General features: G+C 38.2%; 1 protein-coding gene across 3 annotated transcripts; it reads left to right on the top strand.

Annotated features, from left to right (window-relative positions):
- The first annotated feature begins 64 nt into the window (after nucleotides 1–64).
- Nucleotides 65–23,239, top strand: inppl1b (inositol polyphosphate phosphatase-like 1b). 3 transcript variants are annotated; one of them, XM_067387003.1, is made up of 27 exons: nucleotides 65–1,354; nucleotides 4,098–4,161; nucleotides 5,415–5,553; nucleotides 6,615–6,753; nucleotides 6,893–7,033; nucleotides 7,150–7,237; nucleotides 11,223–11,312; nucleotides 11,431–11,553; nucleotides 11,646–11,760; nucleotides 11,842–11,942; nucleotides 12,016–12,118; nucleotides 12,208–12,404; nucleotides 13,315–13,432; nucleotides 13,590–13,686; nucleotides 15,251–15,389; nucleotides 15,622–15,721; nucleotides 15,858–15,946; nucleotides 16,144–16,225; nucleotides 19,059–19,145; nucleotides 19,823–19,930; nucleotides 20,089–20,177; nucleotides 20,300–20,387; nucleotides 20,568–20,723; nucleotides 20,996–21,077; nucleotides 21,178–21,976; nucleotides 22,093–22,208; nucleotides 22,330–23,239. In XM_067387003.1, the coding sequence occupies exons 1-27, from the start codon at nucleotides 1,218–1,220 to the stop codon at nucleotides 22,421–22,423; spliced, it is 3,681 nt and encodes a 1,226-aa protein (XP_067243104.1). In that variant the 5' UTR covers nucleotides 65–1,217; the 3' UTR covers nucleotides 22,424–23,239. The 3 variants fall into 3 exon arrangements, with proteins under 3 accessions (XP_067243104.1, XP_067243096.1, XP_067243089.1); XM_067386995.1 differs by having other exon boundaries at nucleotides 4,078–4,161; XM_067386988.1 differs by having other exon boundaries at nucleotides 4,078–4,161; nucleotides 20,300–20,408.
- Nucleotides 23,240–25,784: the final 2,545 nt, after the last annotated feature.

Below are 25,784 nucleotides of genomic sequence, written 5' to 3'. Positions count from 1 at the left end.
GGAGGAGGAGAAGAACAAAACAAGAGACGCAGAGAAAGGGGGATGATCGTATCCATATGGTGGAGCTTGTGTTCTTCACTTCCTGCAGAGAGGGAGACGGAGAGAAAGGCTAGAGGAATAGAGAAAGAGAGCTGGAAAGCCAACAAGGAGTGAGAGAAAAACAACTGGAAGCATAGCACAGTAACCTAGATCATCTGAAGCTGCGAGCATATGACCGGGAGAGAGCTGTAGAGACCGATTCAAAGCATGTGACCTTGATTTAGTTACAATATGACTGTGAATGGGACAGGATGTTTTTCTTAAGATCACTGGGAGGGATAGAAAGTCAGAATGAGAGAGACTGAAAGTTCCTAAAGCGCTGTGTTCAGGTTCATGCACCACCGATGACATGAGGTCACTTAGAGGAATTCAGGTTAGTGTTTTCTTTTTTTTCTCTGCTCTTTCTTCCTCCCCTGCCATCTGGAGCTGTGAAGCACTTCCTTCCATTTGCAGAGGGTCCGATTTTACGTCTATGTGACGACCCTCATGTGGTTTTCCCTTCACAATCATTTTTACGTATGGAGTCCAGGTCTGGTTCTTACCCTAAAGCTTGTTGGCCAACCTCTGGGTGTAGTTAACTGTCCTCTATGGGAGTCTGCAGACATCAGCTGAAGTTCTTTAGAGGGGTGTTGCCTTGCCCTTATAAGGCGAAACCAACCGAGTGGAAAAGTATTTGAATTTGTGGTGGTACTACTCCACTGACTTTTTTTTTTATGTCTACATGATCTGGAGCTGGTGCTTTTCTTCACTTTTGGTTCCTCTTCTTGGAAGCATTTGCACAGATGATGTTCGCTGCCAGACAATAGGGAGCTTTTGTCAGCGGGTGGGCAGCATGTGTATGGGCGCTCTGTCATGAGCTCTCACAAGTGGAGTCAGAACAACTCACAAGAGGAGGAGGCCAGTCCTGGATCTGCCCTCTGGCCAAATACGCATCCTGCTCATGGGAGGGCAAATGTATTAGACAGTGTAAACAAGAAGGCTTTTTGAGGCTGTAACGCTGCTGGATCTGACTTTGCATGCTCAGTTTCTGACAGAGAGGGGATGACAGTGTGGACCTCTGGTTTTAGCATCACTGGCGATCAACAGCATGAGATCTTCCATCTAACTTGTATTCAACCGCTCAGATTCACACCTGTTTTTTGGAAGTTAGACTCTGCTAGGATACTTTTGAAAGCACCATGACAGCAGCGGCATGGTACCATCGGGACATCAGCCGCGTGCAAGCCGAAGAGCTGCTGGCCCATGCTGGGAGAGATGGCAGCTTCTTGGTGAGGGACAGCGAATCTGTGCCTGGAGCCTATGCCTTGTGTCTTCTGTAAGTACAACACCTTAATGCTGGAATACACTACACAACTTTTGCCTAGATTTGCAGTCTGACGAGTCGACACTAGTTGCCAAAAGTCAGAGCCAGTTTGCAGATTTTGGGCCATCGGAGTTGACAGAAAATCATATAGTGTATGATAGGCACAGTGTAAAAAAGAATTGTTGGTTGAACTTAAAAAAGTAAGTTGCCAGGTTGCCTTAAAATTTTGAGTTCACTGGAATTAAAAATTTGAGTTAATACAATGAAGGCGATTGGTTTAATCAACAGGAACTCAAAATATTATGTTATCTGAACCACATTAATTATTGAAGTTGATTTGACAAAAGAAAATGTTGTGATAACAAATCAAAATAAATGTAAAATTCATTTATCAAAATAAGTGAAAATAATTTTCAAGTTTTCTTTAGCTTCAGACTATGATTCAACCCAGTCGGACGATATTTTGAGCTGATTGTAAAGCACATATTGTTGTTATTAGTCACACATTTCCTAGCAATTTGATGACTTTACCCAGAATGAGTTTGGCACCACACCCAATTGTCTATCCACAGTACTTCCGGGTGATGCACACTGGCATTTTCACATAAATCGCAATAGTTACCAGGTATTTTCAAGAAGTCAATGAGCTTTTGTAGCCCTTTTCTATAGTCTGTGCTTATGAGATGGCTTTTACAGCCACGCGTCTGCCTTCCCCATCAGGTTTCAGCAGATCTTTGGCAGGACTGTGACTAGGGCTACCTTTCAGATAGTTTAGTGCTGTCTATCTCAGTGCATATGAGCTCCAGGAGATGAGACTCAGTCTACAGCAGCCCCTTTAGCCCCACTTGGTCAGCTTTGTTCAGGCCTCAGTTTTCCTCCTGTCTCTGGCCCCTGTAGGAGGGAACAGGCTCCAGTGACCGCACTGCTCTTTCTCCATTGCGGCCCATAGCCAGACACATTCCTGAAGGCTGAGCCCTCCAGCTTCCACTGCTCTCCCTACTTTCTTTCTTTCATTCTCTCTCATTTATTCTCCTTTTTGCTTATTGTCTGGCTCTGGCTGATTTTTTCCCCTTGCTCTCAACCTCATCTCTTCTCCCTGAAACAGCTCACATGCAAAACATCTACTCACACAGACACATCTCACTTCCTCTCTGTGCTTTCTTCTCTTGTTTTAGATTACCTGGAAACAATGAGCTTTCTAATTGTGTTTCATTGGGCTCAGGATATGTGTGTCTGGTTATGTGGCCAAATGCAAATGAGCACAAATTCTGGTTTATCTAACCTCTGATGAGCACAGAAATATAATCTTGTTTGTTATAACACATACTGATGACCACAGGCTGAATTTTATTTTACTGTGGTCTTCCATGGTATTAATGAGGTTTTACCCTACTTTCAGAATTTATAACCCTGCCCAATGGTAACCATGGTCCAATGTGCATACTTTTGTTTCATTAAGCCACACAATGACCTATTTATGTGTACCACACTATTTGTACCGTAGCTGAATTTCCATCAGTAAAAGATGACTTGACTGAATTGTCACTGAAAATGTTGATTTAAAGCTGTTACAATTTACATATTTCTTTGATAAGATATTTCTGTGAGAGTTTTACTGAAGATAAGAGCTTAATAAGATATAAGAGAAGTTAGATGAAGAAGTGCTTTAAAGGGATAGTTCACCCCAAAGTTTAAATTTTGTCATCATTTACTCATCCCCATGTCATTTTCTTCTTCTGTGGAACACAAAAGAACAGATTTGGTTGCCTTTGTCTTCCATTGTAAGGACAAAAAAACAAAACTAAACACTGACATTTCTCAAAATATCTTATTTTATGTTCCACAAAAGGTTTGGAATGACACAAGGGTGAGTAAATGACAGACTTTTCATTTTTTGTGTGTGAAGTATCTCTATTTATGTGGCCACAGATGAATAATTGCAGAAAATATTATCCTTAGTTTTATTTTTCAACTCTGCAGAAGATTAGTTCACCCTTCAAAATGAAAATCCTGTCATCATTTACTCACCCTGGATGAGTCCAGGTTGTTCCAAACTTATATGACTTTCATTCTTCCGCTAAACACTCATCACTCAACACTCAATCATTATAAATGTGCACAGCAAAATCCCCAGAGTTAAATCAACTCTGCTCAGAGTACATATGGTCCCTCTCTAAAAAGTGTTAAAATAACACTGAAGCAGAGTTAAATTTAATGAGATAATTAAGCAATTAATGAAATAATGATTGCGCATTAGTGATGAACACCTGCTGTTAACAAGCAGAATCACTGAAGAAATAAGAAAAAACACAAGAACTACACACGACTTAAGTCACAGCCTTATTAATTGCTTAATTATCTCATTAACTTTAACTCTGCTTCAGTGTTACTTTAACACTATTTATTTACATATGTACTCTGAGAAGAGTTGATTTAACTCTGGGGATTTTGCTGTGTGGTACATTACTTGTGTACTAATTTTCAAGTCTTATGAATCCATACGATAGCTTTGTGTGAGAAACATACTGTAGTTTAAGTTGTTAAATCACTGAAAATCTAGCTCAGCAGTCATGATTACCATTCACTTTCATTGTGGCATCCTGCCTGATGTTTCCTTTTGTGCTCCATATAAGGGGAAGACAGTCACATTTTGATAGACATCGCAGAATGTTCTTTTTTGGGTAAACTATGGCTTACAGAATATTTATTTTACTGTATTGTCTTTGATTCAACAGTCTGTCTGTTTTGTACATAGGTTCCAGCGACATGTTCATACATACCGAATCCTCCCTGATGCAGATGGATTATTGGCTGTGCAGGTGAGAATATAATGAATCTTCAATTTCAAATGCAAATTACTTGACATTCATTGTTACTTTCACTTCTTATAAAGAAGAAAAAAAAAAGAAGCAGTCTTGTCTGCTGTCTGAAGCATGCAGCTGCGAGGTTTCAAAATGACCTCAGTGGCACTTGCTGTCAATAAAATGTTTCACACAGATTCCTCCTGCACCCACGCTTCAGATCCAGTGGGGAATGACTGGAATGGGTTTGTCTGTCTGTGTGGAGATTACAATATGTGTGACATAATTGTTTCTGGGCATGCAGCAGTGCTAGATGCATTGTGGGTCTTTTTACTAACTTATGGATAAGGCATGTTAGTGTGTTTCATATAGAAACACTCTTCGAAAAGGGTTTGTGTTTTTAAAGGTGACTTTTCTGAAGCGTTTCCTATCTGAAGCACATAATTAATACAATAACACAAGTGTTGCTTTCTATTGTAAAACAGAGTCATTTTCTGAATATTCTCCCCTCCCAGTGTCTGATTTCTTTAAATCGCTTTTCAAGAGCTGCACTCTTGGAAGGAAAACATGCTGCTATACAGAGATTTTAGGGGAAATAATTGAACGTTTTTGCCAAAATGGTTTCATCGACCATACTTTGAAAATACAAGCTTCTAAAAAAAGCCATTTAAAGAGCGGGTTATTTTATTTGTCATGATGCCTGATGGTTTAAGTATGTGTGTGTGTGCCCTTGTTTGCACAGTGGGAAGCTGGCTAGTGGCTGTTTGTGGTATGTAGTTTGGCAGACGCTAGAATGAGGGCATCGTAATGTAATTGTATCTTTGGTCCATAAAGCGGAAAAACTGAAATGTTTCGGGAGTTACCCTACCTAGAACAAATTCTTGTTGTGGCAAACCTAGCAGTTCTGCATTTTCTGCCTTCCTTTTTTAGTTTACTCAGGAGATAGAGTCTCAAATTATTTTTTTTGCTGTGCAAGTTTAATAGGTCTGTCAGAATTCCAAATATTTGTAGTTTAATAAAAGGGTAGTCAATTCTGAAATATAAATAAAAAGGTTGTGATCAAAAAAGTATAAAAGTAAAATATTTTAAAAAGTTTACACAATTTGCTTTTGATGGTATGATTTTTCCTGTTAATCTTTAAATACACCAATGTTTCCTTTCCAACCTCCCTAGAACTGTGAAATTTTGTAATTCAATTCCTTATGCTGTCCTGCTGTATATTTTTAATCTGTTTGCCTTTATGTGTTGGGTTGTGTGTGTTTTTGTTTCAGGCCACGCAGGGAGTGCAGGTGAATTGTTTCCGTACTCTTGGTGATTTAGTTTTGGGGTATCAAAACCCACGCAAAGGTCTGGTGGCCCCTTTGCTTTACCCTGTTATGCGTGAATCAGAGCCCAACGATGAGAGCTCAGGTAAGATGAGACATAAAGCATAATGCACAAATAACTGCTTGATGAATATATGTTTGATTATAAGCGTTTCAGTTCATTGAATGCACATCTTCCTACTTAAGCATTTGGGTAAATGCTTGGGTAAATGAATTTTCATTTTTGTCTGAAATGCTTTAACAACACTCACTGCCTTGTGCTGTGATGAAAGGACATTTTAGTATGAAGTATATTTTAATATACTGATTATAATAATAAAACTTTGCTTTGAATATTTGTCTTTAATTATATTGTCACACGAACATCCAACAACAATCCCTCACAGCATCGCTTTCATACCTGTCATGGCGCTGTTCTGAATAAGGTCTGTTGTGAACTCAGTAACAGTCCGGTTCTGAATTACTCACAATCTAATTCAAACCGCGAGTTCGAGGCTGCTTTGTAAATCTTTTTTGATAGGTTAATTAAAAAGAAGCTGTCATTTGTTTACGAATCGGAAATCATGACTTACGCTGTGTTTGTTGTTGTTGTTGCAGAAAATACTGTGATGCACGGATGATATTTGATGAAACTGACTGACATACAAAGTTTTATTGTCTAGATTTAAACTTGCTGTCAAACATTTTTATTTCTTGTCGCATTTGCGACCATTTCATCTGCAGCCCTGTTAGCAAAGTGTATATTAAAGGGATAGTTCACCCAAAAATGAAAATTTTGTCAGTATTTACACACCCTCAAGTTATTCCAAACCTCTATGAGTTTCTTTCTTCTGTTGAGTATGTTGGTAACCAGACAGTTGACAGCACCCATACGAAGAGGGAAAAAAAAATACTATGGAAGTCAATGGGTGCCATTAACTGTCCGGTTACCAACATACTTTAAAATATCTTTTTTTGTGTTCAATAGAAGAATTAAACTAATACAGGTTTGGAACGACTTCAGGGTGAGTAAATCAAGACAGAATTTTCATTTTTGGGTGAACTATCCCTTTAAATTTTGTGTGAGGGCGCTGTGACACGGGTACCCACATGCACAAGTCAACATTCAAATTTTTAAGCTTACATACAGATGTCTTCTCATTGAAGATGGAGATGATGAGAAGCCAGGTTCAACATTTGCCACCCCTCCACCACGTGCAATGTCCCCTACAAGCCACCCTTTACCTTCCAGTTCAGCAGCCCCTCATTTACTGCTGCAGAGGCTTCAGGAGCTCAGCCCAAATAGGTACATTCATTCACACATGACCTATGGATCAATATTAAACTTTTGGATCACATCATATAACACGGTCTGTGCTTGTTTATTAATGTGTGAAAACACTATCGGCACTTACAGCTCATTGTACCAATGTTTACCTCTGCAGTTTAGGCTGTGAGATCGTCACATTACTAGATGAGTATCTTCATGGTAATGTGTGTAAAGACCTGGAGAATGTGAAAGGGGGTGCGTCAGGACTGCAACACTTTCAGTGTATCCTCGGCCGCGCATGCGTCAGTCTGCACAGGTGCCGTTTCTCTAACATCACGTCCTTTCATGCACTGCTGCAATTATTTGAAAAACATTTGAATAATGACTGTTACATGTCCTGGCAAAAAGTTATCCCTGATTTGTTTATCACAGCGAGATTGACCAGACGCTGTCTAGTTTGGAGACTTTGGCGAAAGTGTTTGATCATCCAAGCGGCCATCTCACCTTCCCCACAATGCAGGTACATCCCTTTGTGGTTTTACACAAACATAAGGTTAATAAGCAGCTTTTTTCAGTCAATCCTATGTCTTTAGTTTAATACATTTGCTTTACATGCAACATTATTATAAAGGACTGCACGCTGTGTGGCAGAACCACAGATTCAAAGTTTTATTACATGTACATTTATTATAAGTGGTCTGACTGACTTATCTTTACTGGTGGATGTTTAAAGGTGAACGTAGGTAAACGTTTTTTACAAGATGTAGTATAAGTCTAAGGTGTCCCCTGAATGTGTCTGTGAAGTTTCAGCTCAAAATACCCCATAGATTTTTTTAAATTATTTTTTTTAACTGCCTATTTTGGGGCATCATTAACTATGCACCGATTCAGGGGCTGCTGGCCCTTTAAATCTCATGCTCCCTGCCCACTGAGCTCGCGACTCTATAATACAGTGCATTTACAAAGTTCACACAGCTAATATAACCCTCAAATGGATCTTTACAAGATGTTCGTCATGTATGCTGCATGCATGCTTCGGGTCATATGAGTATAGTATTTATTTGGGTGTTTATATTTGATTCTGAACGAGTTTGATAGTGCTTTTGTGCCTAAAGCTAACATTACACACTGTTGGAGAGATTTATAAAGAATGAAGTTGGGTTTATGAATTATACAGACTGCAAGTGTTTAAAAATGAAAATAGCGACGGCTCTTGTCTCCGTGAATACAGTAATAAACGATGGTAACTTTAATCAACAGTAGCCTACATTAGCAACATGCTAACAAAACTTTTAGAAAGACAATTTACAAATATCACTAAAAATATCATGTTATCATGGATCATGTCAGTTATTATTGCTCCATCTGCCATTTTTCGCTGTTGTTATTACTTGCTTACCTAGTCTGATGATTCAGCTGTGCACAGATCCAGACGTTACTGGCTGCCCTTGTGTAATGCCTTTCATAAAGTTGGGATCATGGACTGGCATATGCAAATATTGGGGGCGTAACAGTCGGTGTTATGTTGAGATTCGCCTGTTCTTCGGAGGTCTTTTAAACAAATGAGATTTATATAAGGAGGAAACAATGGAGTTTGAAACTCAGTGTGAACTCTTGTTATTCAACTATGCCAAGGTAAATTCAATTTTTGAATCTAGGGCACCTTTAAATGGGTGGAAAAAATCCCTTAGACCAGTGGTTCTCGAAATTTTTGATCGAAGGCTATTTACGTTGTAATTGTGATAAAGTTCCTTGTTTTCAAACTTTTTATATTAACAGAAACTAGGAGTGTTAATATATTAATTAACCACAATTCATTTTGTGTTTTGAGAAAAGACTATAGTTTATAGTTCAGTTTACAGTACATCTTGATTGTTATTAGCATTTCAATAAAGTTATATTATAGTAATATACTGATAAATGTTAACCAATTGTGTTATTCTTAAAGGGCACCTTTTATGCCCCTTTTTACAAGATGTAATATTGGTCTTGGGTGTCCCCAGAATGTATTTGTGAAGTTTCAGCACAAAATACCCCACAGTTAATTTATTATAACCATTTGAAAATGTCATTTTTGGGGCCTGTTTTAAAAAGAGCTGTTTTGGTGTGTACCACCTTAAATATAAATGAGCTGCATATCCCCGCCCTGCCTTTGGATTAGGGCGTAACTTGCATGCCTATGGCAATAAACAATGGCTGAGAGTGAGAGACCCGCTGTTTTGTATGGCATTCAGCCGTACATGTTTGAACCGGAATCAGACCCAGATGATGAAGAGACTCCGGCAGAAGAAACACAATTGAGAACATAGATTGAGAATGGAGCAGGACGTCGCTGAATGGTTATTTGATACATTTATGTACTTATAGAGTTTTAATCGCGTCCCCTTTGCAATTATGGATGTGCAACACACACACACACACACTGTGATAACGTTCGCGCAATTTTTTGAAACTACAAACACAAATACTGTGATAACGTTTGCTAAGTACGTTAGATACACACTATACAAACAAGGTTTAAATTATATACACAGACATTCTACGACGACAACAACTTTAGACGCATTTGTTATTGAATTGTCCGACATCGACTGAAATGACTATTTGCTCAAAAAACATTAAATACACTTACTTCTTCTGGAGGTGACGTTGGATCGCGAACAGTAGGCAACGATCCACACTTGAGGATTAACTTTGAAGCAAGACCTGCTTTGAATTGACCCTGGTTCTCAAAACAGTCAGTCAAAAAATGATTCGCGCAAACATAAACGTATTTTGGAATTTTGAGTGGCGCCTTTCCACTGCGTTTTCAGTGGCTCTGATGTCGGAAGAAAGTGAAAACTACTATGTTCATTATTACATCCCACAACCGGCTGTCGTTGAAACAATGGAGGATGGTTGACAGATCACCGACGGCGGGGTCTATGCCAAAACCAGACTGTCAATCAAACCACGTGGGTGGGGCTTAGCGCAATTCTACGTCACAGTGAGAACAATCTTAGAACAGGGCGTTCTGAGACAGTGCTTATGAATTATTGAGATTGTAAAAAAAACACTGGGTGGATTTTTCTCATTCTAGGGTGGTTTTGCTCAAACACTGCCAACACACATTTATGGTCAAACACCATGTAAAAGTGAATTTTGCATAATAGGTGCCCTTTAAAATATAAATTTAAAGTCCCCCTGTAGTCAATAATTGTATTCCTTTAAAACTCATCTTTGATCACGAAAATGACACATTTAAACATTTTTTCCTGTAAAAAAAAATCTTCATGCTTTAAAATAGCTTGAATGTAACTACACCCTTGCTTCATTTACTATATGCGGATCTCAGAAGATGCACCATGCACATTCACAAATTTCTATATATCCTAATTATTGTTGATGTATTTCATTTTCCCAGGAGCTCATTGCTTCTACCTTAAAATTAAATGCTAACAGTATTTGTAAATTAACTGCACAAATTATTACATTATTTGCTAACTGCATTCTTCTAATATTGTAATTTTGACATGCATTCTCTGTAAAGCTGCTTTGAAACGATATGTATTGTGAAAAGCGCTATACAAATAAATGTGAATTGAATTGAAAATGTGAAAATCTATGAATATGCTAATTAGCCCTGCCTCCACTCACTCGCATGAGCTCAGAGATCCACTCGGTCAACTTACTGAGGTAAACGCTGCACAGTGGTATCGCTTTTTACAATGTTGGACACATGATGGTAATTAATATGATTAGCGTTTTGCTTGACTAAATTATCAAACAGCTGCTAATAATGTGTTGCTAATGTACACAAAAAACACCTTAGAATGTCAACGGAGAAAGGTATAGCATATAGTTCATCATAACATCATTATATACATCATACACCCGCCATATTGCTAAATCTACCCATTTTTTCATATCAACAGAAAAATATACCAGGATAACCTGGCTTTTCGAGACATAGTTCATAGTTCATGATATGCTAAAGCCCGTGGGCACATTGACATGTTTGGTTACATGGTAGTTTGTGACATCACAAGCACCAGCGATTTCAAACCGCGTTTTTGAAACTGCCTTTCGATCACTACAGTTTTAAATAGAAAATACTCAGCAATGATGTTAACTTATGAATTTGCACATGGTTTGTCTTAAAGCATATTAAAAACACCACATAGATATATAAACAACTTTAAAAATGTGATTTTCACTACAGGGGGACATTAAATTATTTTAAGTCATCCTGCAGATCCCTTAGGCCCCCTAGTGGGCTCCAGCTCAGTCCTTTAGACCCTATTAGGGATCAGAGCCTTGAGCTCTTTTGACTTGTGCCAGTAAACAATGATATAGCAACCACCCAGAACACCTTTGCAACCTCACAGCACACCTTAGCAACAGCATCATACAGAGCTTGCAGTGCAAAGACAACAGTGTCTTCCAGGAAGCAAGTTTTGGGACTAATTAATTCTCCACCTTTTCCTCATATATTCCTGTTTTCTCATTACCTCTCCCTTCATTAGAATACAGGGAAGAGCCCTGAAGAAAACATGGATAATCTACTTCAGAAGCTCACGACCCTCTGTAACCTGTTGTCTTCTCTGGAGAAGAGGGTAGAGACACACATGAAATATAAAAACAGCATGCACAAACACACACAAACCACATACATGTCATCCTTCTGCATTTCTGTTTGTAATGATAATGATAACAATAGCATGTCTTTTTCAGGTTCTCAAAGCTTTACAAGAAGCTGTAACCAATCACAACTTATCTTTGCAACCAGCCACTCCTCCTGAAGCAGTTACAGCTACCAAAAAGCATGCCCGACCCAATCCTGTCCACAGCTTTCAGGTAGCACAATGTCTGTCATCTTCCTCAAAGTGCTGACATATTAATTATGAAAGTGTTTGCATTTATTTATGTGCATGTGTTTGAATGTCAAGGTCAAGGTGGTCAGGTATGGCAGGCAAACGGTGTCAGTAGACATAGATGCAGGAGTGCTGCTATTCGACAAGAAGTCTGGCTCATTTGGCGTGGAGACTGTCACACATGACAGGAGTGAGTTTACCTTACCTTAAAAACATGACAGTTTAGTCTCCATGCAAAATTAATAAATGCTGTCTAATACGTTTGTTTTAGTCGTGCAGTTGGTAAAGTTTCAGAGAGGCTCTGCCAAACTGAAGATGGTCATTGACAGTCATCACAACCCACCAAGAGAGCTGGTGTTCGAGAGCATGAAGGTGAGAGAAAAAAAAACTGGAATTGGCTTACCTTAAATGACCTAAATCTAAAGTACTGATGCATCTTTCTCAGAAACGTGAAGCCTTCTGTCGGCTGCTGCAGATTATGAAGGCTTCTCACTCCCAGCAGTCTGAGCTTGATGTCATCTCTGTGTTTGTGGGCACCTGGAATATGGGTATCAATATACAATTAGTCATAAAAGATGTTATGGCCTCAACAGCTACAGCAAAATATTTTATTGTTGCATCTGTATTTTGCCTGCAGGGGACACTCCACCTCCTGCTTCACTGCAGACTTGGGTCACTAGCTGTGGTCTGGGTCTCACCCCAGATGAGTCCATTGCCTCTCTGCCTCATGATATCTATGCAGTGGGCACTCAGGACAACCCGCAGAGTGAGAGAGAGTGGGTTGAACACATCAGAGCCACGCTTCGGAGCACAACCAACATCAACTTCAAACAGGTCTAACATATAAAAATCTAAATCTTCATAGACCAGAACCCTGTGTTTCTTCTTCTTAAAGGGTTACTTCACCCCAAAATGAAAATTCTGTCATTTATTAATCACCCTCATGCCGTTCCACACCCGTAAGACCTTCGTTAATCTTCGGAACACAAATTAAGATATTTTAGTTGAAATCCGATGACTCAGTGAGGCCTCCATAGGGAGCAATGAGATTTCCTCTCTCAAGGTCCATAAAGGTACTAAAAACATATTTAAATCAGTTCATGTGAGTACAGTGGTTCAATATTAATATTATAAAGCGACAAGAATATTTTTGGTGTGCCAAAAAAACTAAATAATAACTTATTTAGTGATGGCCGATTTCAAAACACTGCTTCATGAAGCATCGGAACATAAATGAATCAGTGTGTTGAATCATGATTCAGATCGCGTGTCAAACTGCCAATGGCTGAAATCAAGTGACTTTGGCGCTCCGAACAGCAGATTCGATACACTGATTCATTTATGCTCCGAATCTTCCTGAATCATTGTTTTGGAATCGGCCATCAAAAATATTCTCGTCGCTTTATAATATTAATAATAAGCCACTGTGCTCACATGAACTGATTTAAATATGTTTTAGTACCTTTATGGATCTCGAGAGAGGAAATGTCATTGCTGGCTATGGAGGCCTCACTGAGTCATTGGATATCAACTAAAATATCTTAATTTGTGTTCCGAAGATTAACAAAGGTCTTACGGGTGTGGAACGGCATGAGGGTGAGTAATAAATGACAGAATTTTCTTTTTTGGGTGAACTAACCCTTTAAGTGACCACGTAGCTCTATTAATCATTTAATTATATTACATTTGAGTGCATTACAAAGGTTAGAGGAGATTGTGTGTGTGTTTTGTGTTTCTCCTGTAGGTGGCAGTACAGTCCCTTTGGAATATCAGACTGGCTGTGTTTGTGAAACCAGAGCATGAAGCACGCATCAGTCAAGTAAACACTGCTAGTGTAAAAACTGGTCTGGGAAACACACTTGGTACAACTCTTCTTTATCAATCAAACAAACAAACAAACAAACAAACACAATCAGTAACTAACTAGCTCTTATTTTCTCACCTCCTTTATATCCTTTTGCTTGTAGCCAAGAAAAACAAACCAAGTGATAAATAAATGTTTTGTCTTGGTGGTTACAGGAAATAAGGGAGCAGTAGGAGTTTCTCTTCTCTTTAATGGCACCTCAATGGGCTTTGTGAACTGCCATCTGACTTCTGGTAGTGATAAAGCACTCAGGTATTCACACACATATATTTATGGCAGCGGCTAAGTAGTATAAATAGAAACTACATTCTATTTACACTAAGTAAAAATAGCATAGGCCTATTGTCTTAGTAATAGCTGCTATTTAAATAGCTTTAGATTCTATTTACAGTATGTAAAAACATTTTCTTTGCAATAAGTGTAAATTGTAGTTAGATGCTATTTATACTTCTAAATAGTGGCAGATAGTATTTGCACCTGATTGTTGATGTAGGCTACATTAAACGGTAGGCTATGCAATAATAACATAGAGAGAAAATTATTATATTCATTAAAAATTATTAAATGGGTGCCGCCTTATTGGGACAGTAAAGCCTACCCCATCCACCTTTAGACACTTTATTTCCACTTTTCGAATATTTTCTTCATTTTTATTGAAAATAAATGCCTTTCCGATTTGATATGTGATGGGAAAAGGGAGTTCGGCAAAAAAGCAGATTTGAACCCGGGTTGATTTGTGTCAAAACTTCCTGCCACACACCTTAGTTTAAAAGAAGTATACTAATAGCACACTTGAATAAACTTATTTTTCATAAGGGGAAACATGCACCTCGTTGCTAGGAGACAAAAACAACAAATAAAAACAATATTCTAAAATATTACACAAATATTACTATAATCTACTGTAACCAAAGTCCCTTTAAGACAAGTCATTTCACTCGGCTGCCATCTTTGAAACACCTCTCGGGCATCCTGGGCATCATGCCCTATCTCTTTGAATGGGGAAACATCAAATTCTCCAAAACTGTTCGCCAACCTTACGATTAAATTTGATATTTGAAATCGCCAATGAAATCTAACAACAACCGGCTCATAAATTTAGTTTCTAAACGCTCGAATCATGACAAAAAAAACTATTTATCGGGCTGGATCAAGCTAATGCGAATGCTCAGACCTAAATGCGCGTCTCTCTTTGAAGGCGCGCGTCTGACTGTTTCTATAGAAACCGGTTATTCTAACGGCCGCTGAAGTGACGCGATGACTTTACCAGTCGGTGATTGGCTCTTATTTAGAAGGCGGGACTTATTCCGCCATATTGCGCGTTACACTTTCTCCCATTCAAAACAATACGAGTGACACATCTTATAACCTACCGTTCAAAAGTTTGGGGTAAGATTTTTTTGAAAGAAAAGAATACTTTTATTCATCAAGGACGCATTAAGTGACAGTAAAGACTTACACTGTTACTAAAGATTTCCATTTCAAATAAACGCTGTTCTTTTGAACTTTCTGTTCATCAAAGAATCCTAAAAAATGTATCACTGTTTCCACAAAAAACTGTTTTAAACATTGATAATAATAGGAAGAAATGTTTGGCAGTGCAAAATTAGCACATTAGAACAATTTCTGAAGGATCATCTGATACTGTAGAGTTTTTCTTTTTAACAATATTACTCTTTTATAGTCATTTTGATCAAATGAATTTAGCCTTGGTAAGCATAAGAGACTTCTTTCAAAAACCTTACTGGCACCAAGCTTTTGAACGATAGTGTAAGTGAGAGTGTCTGTTTTGCATTGTTCCTCTTTCTTTTCTTAGGAGGAACCACAACTTCCAAGACATCCTCAGACTTTTGTCTCTTGGAGAAAAGCAGCTCAGCACTTTTGACATTAGCCTTCGTTTCAATCATCTCTTTTGGTGTGGAGACCTGAACTACCGCCTGGACCTGGATGCACTGGTTACACAGCTTATATTATAGTTTAATTCTGTGTAGATATTATTAGTCACTCCAGTTTTACTTGTTCCTGCTCACTGCTTTTTATTAACTGTGATCTATAGCCATTTAAACATTGCTCCAAGGAGACCCCATTAAGCACATTGAATCATTTTAGTTGTTCTGTAAATCCTTGTGCTCACTTATATCATACATTGAAGGTCAGCTGTCCCTGACTGAGGCCTTTCTTTTGCAGGACATATTGAAGCATGTTTCAAAGCGAGAATTCGAGGAGCTGATGTGTGCAGACCAATTGACCAGAGAGCGGCACAGAAGAAAGGCCTTTTTTAACTTTAGTAAGAACAGTGGCTGCTCTTCCACACCCACAGACACCATACACACATGAAATCAATAGATGAGGCTATGCAGCAACATGTGAGCCAAAAAAAGCGTTAACAGACATTTTATTTTGTTCTTGCTCTCTCTGTTAAGAGGAGGAGAAGATTTTGTTTCCACCCACCTATCGATATGAACGTGGTTCTAGAGACTGTTATCTATGGCAGAAATACAAGTCCAGTGGGGTAAGACTTTCTATTTCATTTATTCTGTCAGCTTTTATTGTTACTGAAATGACTTTCTATTAAGGACTATATAATCTACTTTCTATTTTAGCCTATGAATCAAAACAGGTGTTATGATTGGTATTATCATGTGTGACAACATAGAAGATTACAATTTCAAACCTTTCTTTATTTAAAACTATATAAACTTTCTTTAGGTGCAAGTCAATGGGCCCTCATGGTGTGACAGAGTTCTGTGGAAGTCCTACCCAGAGTCTCACATTACCTGTACCTCATATGGTATATTTTTTGTATTTCTTTCACTTCTTATTCTCATAAGCACTTTGCAAATCAAATAAAAACAGGAACAATGTAGCAGCCATAATGTTTGCAATTGTTTAGTGCATTACAATGTCTTATTAATACTCAAAGTGGCTAGACAAACTCCTTTGTTGGTTTGCACTTTAGCTTGAGCAAAGAAAAAAAACATTGGACTGCTATTTTTGTAGCATGTTGGAATGAGATGTGTGTAGCTACACTGCACTGCAAAGGTTTACTCTGGGTATGATTGTTGGTCTGTGGTCCACAATCAGAGTCATATCCTGTCTGTCTGTCTGCTCTAAACATGTGAATTCAGTCTCCTCAGCAAATGCCTCCAACATACTCCAAATGCTTAGTATTTTATAACTTCCTTACATTCGTGTTTTAATTATCTATTTGAATGGCAGCATTCAATGTGATGGGAATTTGATGTACAATTCAGAGGATGGTTTGTATGCTTGCCGTCTCATTATATAAAAAATCTCCACATTACATAAATATCCACACCAATTGATAGTTGGATGAATAGAACCGATAGGTAGGACTTTGTGGCATGTCCATTAAAATCTTAGGCCCTGTTTACACCTGGTATTAAGATGCATTTTGGTCGATTGCATCACAAGTAGACGAGGGAGACACATTTCCGTTTACAACTGGTATTTTAATCCGTCTCTTTTGTCCACTTTCAACCACTTCTATCCTGATTTCTTCTAGGTGAGGGTCTATGGGTGTAAATGTATGGGTTTTTTCAGATCTTTCTGTCTAATGGATGAAATATGGTCATGCAACTTACATATGAACACGACCGCAGATGACAGAAAAACACAGAGAGCAGCAACTTTTGTTTCTGCTCTGATAGCCACAAGGCAATGCTGAACACAGTGACTGCATGGTAGAAATCAGGAATGGTAACATTTTGGTTCATTTTTCATCTTCTAACCAAACTTTGGTCTTCAGATGACAAAGTCTGACTAGCGTGCTTCCCATAATGTTTACACATTAAACAGTAAGTGAAAAGTAGGCATCTTTTGTGGCTGTTTGAATGCATTTGAATGCATTCGCGTTTACACTACGAAAGTAATCTGGTCGAATGCGTTTTCGACTACCTCTGGAAGTGGTCGAAAGTGGACAAGCTCAAAATGTTTTAGACCCCATTTACACCTGTATTTAGTGTTCCAAGAAACCAAAATGCATTTTAATATCAGGTGTAAACAGGGCCTTTGACTAAGGGTGCTTTTACACTTGGTTCGATTGCCTGGTCCGAACCCTTGTTTGTTTTTTTGCCACCTATCCTATCGGAGTCATTTAATATTGAGTATCTGCCAAAACCGAGTCCTGTGGCCGATTGCATAAAGTAGTATCTAGACTAGAAAAGTTGACTGGTCCTAATTTTTTAAAGATACATAAAAAGGTAAAAAGATTGGTCTAATTAATACATGTATTTTCCTAGTGCTTGGTGCAAAATACATTAAAGTTATTAATTACATTGGATTGATTTTAATAACTTTAATTTAGCATACTTAAGGCACCAAAAGTGCACCAAGCACAAAGAAGAGTATCAGATCAGGACTATGTATCGGCAGAAACTCAATATTAATCCAGTGTATACAGCAGGGGTGTCCAAACTCTGTCCTGGGCTGCGTTTCCCAAAAGCATTGTAATCTTAAGTTGATCGTAGTTGAATGGAGCTACGATCAACTTAGGCTTACGAAGCTTTTGGGAAATGCTACCCTGGAGGGCCACTGTCCTGCAGAGTTTAGCTCCAACTTGTCTCAACACATTGATTAACTGGTTCAGGTTTGTTTAATTACGAATTATGAATGTCATATGAATTATACATAATTATAATTTACTTAATTTAAATATAATAAATAATTAACAGCAAAAGATGAGCAATTTTGTCTCTAAAATGTTTTCACTGTAAACTGATTTAATTTGGAACGAGAGATGCAGGGGGAGTGGCTTTATTGCATAAGATACAGGTCACTACTCACACCTGATTGATCAAGTTCTAAACTAGAATAAACCTACTCCAGAAAAAACAAAGTTTGCTCAAACTAATCTAAACTTACCAGTGTAGAAACTGAAACTGCCTTTGTGCAACAGGCCACTGGTATACAGAGTCGTGCAGAGACTTCCTCTGGGGCAGTGGCTCAAATGTAAAAAAGGGGCATCTATCTCTACAGAGCAGTTCCAACAGAACAATTACTATAGTAATTATATTTATAGGCCTCTCTCTCTCTCTCTTTGACATTGGTAGATGTAAACATCTGTTTCAATGGTTTGACATTGTAAGAAGAGGTCACAATTATAAATATGGGACTACTGATATATACCTACTTGTATTTTATGTACAATAAGCAGAATGATTGCAACAAAAAAACGGACATAAGGTTATAAAGCATGAAGCTTGTGGTGTCAGAATGCTGAAGTCTGTCAGTCAAGTCTAAAGCAACTCTTTCCTGAACTTTACTTGCCTTGTATCTTGCTCTTGGATTGACTATAGGTTCTCACTGATGTAATTTCCAGTCAAAATACATTTCACACTGCAGGACTCTTGAGTCGCAGGCAGGTCCAGCATTCTAAATATCTCATAGGCATCGACAAAGGAATGGCACTTTTCTCAGATCGCGTCTTTGATAATACACACTAAGCGATTGTCACTCATGTGACAATCAGGCATTTGTTGAGATTTCCACAAAACTGCTGGCGAGTGAAAATCAGGCCTAGTGTTTACCCGCATAACTGACAACAAAATGCGTATAGTAATAAAACAAATATTTAAAATTGATTGTTTGTTTCTGATCATCAGGTTGCACAGACGACATCTTCACTAGTGATCACTCTCCTGTTTTTGCAACTTTTGAAGTTGGTGTAATATCACAGTTTACAAGAACAGGTATGAAGTCTTTTCAGCTTGTCTCTCTGAGAATTAAGTTTTTGACCTTTAGGTCATTTCATAACTTAAAGAAGTTATATTAAGGGTTGCTGAACATGCATTTCATTAAGGAACTACCATTTCCCTTTACCACTGAACACATTTTTTCCACGGGTGGTTTCAAGGCTGGTTCATTTTAACAGCAGCAATATGTGAAAGCCCTAAAACTATTTCAGCTTTTAGAAAACAATGGTTAGTGGACCCAAAACGCAAACTTCTGTCATTGGTTACTCACCCTTATGCCATTCCAAACCATCTTAGAAATACAAATAAAAATATTTTAATAAAACCTGAGAGCTCAAAACAAATCTCAGTTGTTCTCACACATCATGCATTTACCATATTTGATGTGTTCAATGTATATGCTTTCATCAGGGTTTATTAAATGAAATCCTTAATGAAATTGGTTCTTTTACAATCTCTTTATTACTGTGGCCAAGAGAGCTCAACACGCTGCAGCTGAGAATTTGTATTTGGTTGCATTGTATTTGTATTTGTTTCGGAGATTAACAAAATTCTTATGGCATTTGGAACAGAAGACGGTGAATAAATGATTTTTAAAATTGACTATTTGTTTACTGTTTCACTTAGTGTCATAACCATGTCACAGTCCTTTTTTTCCATCTCTGTTGATGTAGACTCGGGTTCAGAGAGAGCCAGCATTGAGCTAGAGACGATTGAGGCCATAGTGAAAACGGCTAGCAAGGCCAAGTTTTTCATCGAGTTCCACTCCCGCTGTCTTGAAGGTATAAGGTATCTTTTGTGCAATAATCAATCAGGCTAGCAATCATGCAATGCTTTGTTACTAGTCTGTTTCCTTTTGAAATATCAGGAGATCATGAGATAATTGTGACATTTCTTTTTTTTTTTTTTTTTGTGACTTTATGCTCCTCCTTCTGTTTAGAGCTTCGCCGTTCTGCCGAGAATGACTCACAGTGCTGTGAGGTGCCAGGGTTTCTCAAACTTGGCTGGTCTTCAAAACAGTTTCCCAAGGTTGTGATACAGATCATTAGGCTCAGTATGATCATTTGAAGCTGTGCTTAGTTTCATAATGATTTGACAATTTTGGTTGGTACACCAAATCAAATATCTCATTTGCCCCTCCTGTTTTTCAGTTCCACCCAGTTTTCTCGGATCTAGAGCATCTCCGGGATCAGCACTTGCTGCTGTCTGTGAAGTCATGTGATGGCATTGAGTCATATGGTAAATGGCCAAGTTCATCATGTCAGTGGTTTGGTTTTTGGAAGCCATTACTTCATAGCCAACTACATAACACATACTCTTATTTTTGGTGAATTAAGAGCACTTTGTTGAACTCCTTAATTCTGCTGAATCATTGTGGTCATATTGATTGTATATGTAATGGGAGTTATGCCATTACAGGGGAGTGCTGTGTGCCTCTTCACTCCGTAACAGGGAAATCATCGGATCCATTTGAGACATGCTTGACTCACAGAGGAGAGGAGATGGGCTCTATTCGTGGACGAATCAGGGTCTATGTACCACCAGACCGCAGAAGGATCCGGGAAAGGGTCTATGGTGGGTTATCCACGTGGCATTAAAATATAATTTTTTCAAATATGCCCTGCATTTTTCCCCCTTAAATTTCTTCCTGCTTTAGTTCCTCCTCTGCTTTGGATCTGTTTTTACTTTTTTTATCTACCATGGCTTCCTCTTTTGGCTACTTGCTGCCTGATCTTGTCCAGATGCATCATGACCTTCACTGAAATATGACTCTTAACTTGATGCACACTAAATACCCTACAAAATTTAAACAGTTTGCCATGCACCATATCTTCTGCACATTACAGAGTGGCTCTGTAATGAAAAGGATGAGAAGGAAATGACGAAGGACCATTTGTCTCGCCCTTCTTCCTGTGCGTTCCCCACCCAGTGAGTTAAAAATTAGCCAATTTTGACACACTTGTCAGATCTCCTTATGTTCCACTAGCATATTCTGTTGGATGACTTGCACTTCATCTTCCCACTGTAGAGCACCACCAGCCTCGTATACGGCAGCTCCAAACAGCTACACCAATCCTGCGTACTTCATCTTTGAAGGGCTGCCTGTGTTGCAGAGAGTCGAAGAAATTCCCTCATCCAGCAAAGAATCACAATTAGTACGGGCCAAAGATGCTGTGATACAGCTCCCTAGAGTGACTGGAGGTCACAGCTATGGCAAAAGGTCCGCTCGGAGATCCGACTTCACAGAGATTGAGATTCCTGGCTCCTTAGCAGCCTATAAGCCATCTTGTGATACTCAAAATGAACTGTCGTTGACCGCATCCTCTTATCAGCTTTTCCCAGGTCCAGATGTTCCTAATACACCCCCAAATCAGAGACACACTCCTTCGTCAAATCCATCTTTACAGTTACAGCCCCAAAAGAACAATATGACACAGGGTTCAGTATTATCAGTCAAAAAACTCACAAACTCCTACATGAACCATTCTGTTTTTTCTCGGGACATACAGACGCCACTCAAAGACAAAGTCAGAAAGGACTATCACAGACAGCATCAAGGCCGGCCAATGCAAAATGGACCAAAGCTATACCCCTATGTATCCACAAGGGTTCCCATCCACGAATCCTCAGTACCCTGGATTGAGCAGCCAACTACAGCTTCAGGAGACAACTCACTTACAGCTCTCCAAATTGCTAAATCACTAAGTGAGGTGGATTTTCAGCCAGTAGACAGAAAGTACCAATTCCATGAAATGTCTTCTCAGCAAAGGCATCATGGGTATGACTATGGTTTAGCTAATGAAAGAAACTACAGCTGGGAGAAAGAGGTGAGCCAGGTATTTTTCTGTTATGGATTATGTTTTTCAGTGAACTATGTAAACATGGACTTTAGGATTAGCTTATGGGTTAACTTGATAAATACAAAGGTAATGTGTGTCTGCAGGTGTCTGTCTTACATGGAGCCCCAGAAACAGTGTGGGAACTGCTCAGCACTCTGGGTTTGCAGCGTTACACGCTAGACCTCAGCCGCAGTGGCTGGGATGATCTTGATTACTTCAGGTGAGGCATATGTGGCGAGAAATCTAAAATCTTCACTGCCATGTGCTTTATTTAACGACTCTAAGCAGCAACACTGCTTATTGAACAAAAGTTTCCAAAAGTGTGTTCTTTTCTCCTGCAGTGGTATTACTGATGAGGAGCTGTGTGCAGCGGGTGTGTCTAACCCATCTCATCGGCGAAGAATCTTGGAGAACCTTCCCAAGATCTGGGACTGAACATAAAGAGCCTGAGAGACTATCAGGTGTCATATCAGGAGACTCATGACAAGTTCAATATTTGCATTCTTAATACATATTTTTTTACTCTCCTTTGCAATTTCAAAAGTTTAAATTCCATTCATAATAATGCTCATCACACTACCCGTAAGTGTTCATTCTGTCCCTGTGGTCCTGCGGAATAAACACATACATGCATCTAACAATCCAAACAAATCATATCTATCACAAAAACACAGACTCTTTTATTGTTTATTCTATATTGAGCATATTGATGCTCATCCGTAGATACTGTGTATATAATAGCAAATTCATCCATGTCTTATCTAAGAAATGTTACGTTGTGGTTCAATACCTTGTCTGGTGAATGTATTACAGCTTGTCGTTATCCCTGTTTTGAGCCTAATTACTGTATTTATTCATAAGAGACCCCAAGCTACTGTATATACTACCTTTTAAAAGAACATAAACCAATTGTTTGCTAAAGGAGTCAGCTGGTCCTTTTAAGAGGAATACCTATTTTACTGTTTACCCCAGGGATTTAATTGCTGTTCTCCCCTTTACTTAAGGAGATAAGCTCATGTACTGTAGGTTTAATGCTTACTTGAACAAATATAATGATTTCCAGAGTAGTCTTTCATGGCTGGATCAACTGTAAATATTACCTGCAAAATCAGGTAACAATATCTGTTCACATTTTTCCTGAACATTGAAGGTGTAACCTGATTTTTCACAGAGATTTAATACAGACTGTAAATTTTTGTGTGTAAATGTCATTTTATTTGCTTTTTATTCTTATCAAATGATAAAACTTTTAAGGCCAACTAGCTACGCTCTAATTTATGATGTCAACGTTACGTGAATACTCCCACCTCCCACTTTGTAATTTGATAACTTATGTATTATCTTTGGATAATAGTGATGGTTTTATAAGGTCACAGAAAAAGAGTGATTAAAGGGTGTTTTTTAATCTAAGTCAAATATTACTATTCAGTGCCAATATTTGATCATCTTTAAACTTAAACAAATATGGTACAGAAGGTTGTATGTACAGAAACAGGATCTTTAGGGACTATGCTTTGGGATAGAGTTGCCTCTCAGACAAAAACAATGAGTTTGGAGAGTTTGTAATGACATCAACATGTCCTAAAAAGGTCCAGAGACATGTCTTACATAACTGCAGATGGATAGATAGACAGACAGAGAGAAGGAGTTGGAGAAAGTTCAGCATGAGTTCACATCCGCCGGATAATGCATCTCAGTGAGTCTGGTTATTACATCTTAGCTTATCACAAATACACAACTTTCTTTCCGCTCTCTCAAAAAATTGTCCCTCCAGTAGTTTGTGACTGATCTTGGCTCTTTCTAACTATCTGCTTTGTCGTGAGTTGAGAGAAGGTGTGTATTCTGCATTAGCTTTCCTGACTTCATCTGTCAGTCATTAGATTATTATGTAGGCCAGAGATGAAGAGTGAATCTGAGATGTATTTCTGGTGACCTACGGTTTACATCACATTACTGAGTCATTGTCCCACTCAAATTCCTGTACTATTTATGCACTTTCCTGTAACTCCCTCTCGGACTAACCATCAGGTCAGCACTGCAAAGGAAGTGGGTCTTACCGTACCAAAACCGCAAACTAATCTCCCCAGTTTTTACACAGCTCATATATATTTTGTTATTTCAGGATACACAACGTAAATTGTATACCTGTATTGTATTTAATATGATTTTATTATCCTTAATGCCAGCAATATATAATAGCCTACTAAATCTATGTCAAATGGATTTGAAAACTATTTCACAGATTATTTAACCACAAACTTCGCAGTTTATTACTGCAGTCAACATCATAAAGCCATTGTGTGAATATTCAATGTGAACTTTAACTCAGAGGCATGGCACTCAAACAGATCACTAGCAGATAAAGGACTGTCTTGCAGTGACCTTTTGCCCTGTTAATTTAGCTTTCCAGACACTTGATCTTCCATGTTCATGATGGTCTGCCCTAACTAAAAACAGATCATATTATTTAGTATTTACCATCATATCTGTGTAGTTTTTATGTTGCTAAAGAATCAGTTCCAGCAAATGAGCATTAACGTCTGATAAAATCTCCTCTCTGAGTGCACTTCCAACCACTCATTGGTTAAATGCGAATACGTTTTAACTTTTTACTAAATATTAACTTTAGTCTACTAAACAAATATGCATAAACTCTCCTACAACTCTTGGGAAACACCTGAAATTCTTCTCTGTTACTGGACACTGACAATACTGTAATTTTTTTGAAAATGTGGGATGTACACACAGACAGGGGCGTAGTTTGTGGGGGGGAGGTAATATTCAAATCCATCAGTTACAACCCCCCCAATACAATACAACCATACCAACGTTCAACCCCCACAAAGTTGAAACCAAATCTACGCCCTTGCGTACACACAATTCCTCATGTTTTAACCAACAATGTCACATGGTGCTTGCTGGAAGTGAAATAATAAAGTATCATAAAAACCAACAAAAATGTTCTAAGATATTCTGAAATTAAAAGATTAAGAGCGTCAAATGTCTGGAGTTGAAAAACAGGAGTTGAAAGAAAACAGCGCCATGTTTGCGTTGGAGTTAGTGTCCTATAATTTACCTTCAAGGATTTTATCATAAAAACTTGGCAGTATCATTTACGAGAGCCAACATATGATGTTTAAAGGGCAAGTAAGATGAGCTTCGACTTTAAATTACTGTCAGTTTGATGGGCAAAGATGGCAGAAACTGATAAGCACGTGATGATAATGAGGTGATCCCAGGTGAAACAAATTACATTTTTATAATGTACTTAAAGTGCTCTATTTTCATGCACTAATTTTGTACTTAATATACTAAAAATTCTTCTTTAGTACTTCTTAAGATCATCTTAAGAACATCTAAGTGTACTCAACTGTGCTATTTTGAGACACCATGAAATATGAACTAAAATGTGCTATGAGTTCAAATACTGTAAGTGATATCTAAATACATTTTTCATATACAGAGATAGTATATTAAAAGCACATTTTAGTTCATATTTAGCACAGTTGAGTACACTTAGATGTTCTTCTATCTTAAGAAGTACTTAAGAAGAATTTTTAGTATATTAAGTACAAAATTAGTGCATGAAAATAGAGCACTTTAAGTACATTATAGAAGTGTACTTTTTTCACTTTGGGATTTTAAAGCGATTCACATTGGAAACAAATTACACTTAGAAATTAAAAAATATCTAGGATTTATAAAACCAACTTCTTTTAATACCATAGCAGGTTTCTCGTGGTATTTAAGAAAAGTGATGAGATATTAAGCAATACCTGTCAACATTACACGTTGG

Source organism: Chanodichthys erythropterus, chromosome 1 (assembly GCF_024489055.1).
Source record: "Chanodichthys erythropterus isolate Z2021 chromosome 1, ASM2448905v1, whole genome shotgun sequence".
NCBI classification, from domain to species: domain Eukaryota; kingdom Metazoa; phylum Chordata; class Actinopteri; order Cypriniformes; family Xenocyprididae; genus Chanodichthys; species Chanodichthys erythropterus.
The sequence above is the reverse complement of the archived record's forward strand: the minus strand, read 5'-3'. Positions and strand labels throughout refer to the sequence as shown.

Coding starts and splice junctions, on each gene's coding strand:
- inppl1b (XM_067386988.1), top strand. CDS start 1,232: ATGGTACCATCGGGACATCAGCCGCGTGCAAGCCGAAGAGCTGCTGGC. Junction 15,390..15,621: donor GCCTGGACCTGGATGCACTG/GTTACACAGCTT, acceptor TTTCTTTTGCAG/GACATATTGAAGCATGTTTC. Junction 21,977..22,092: donor ACTACAGCTGGGAGAAAGAG/GTGAGCCAGGTA, acceptor GTGTGTCTGCAG/GTGTCTGTCTTACATGGAGC.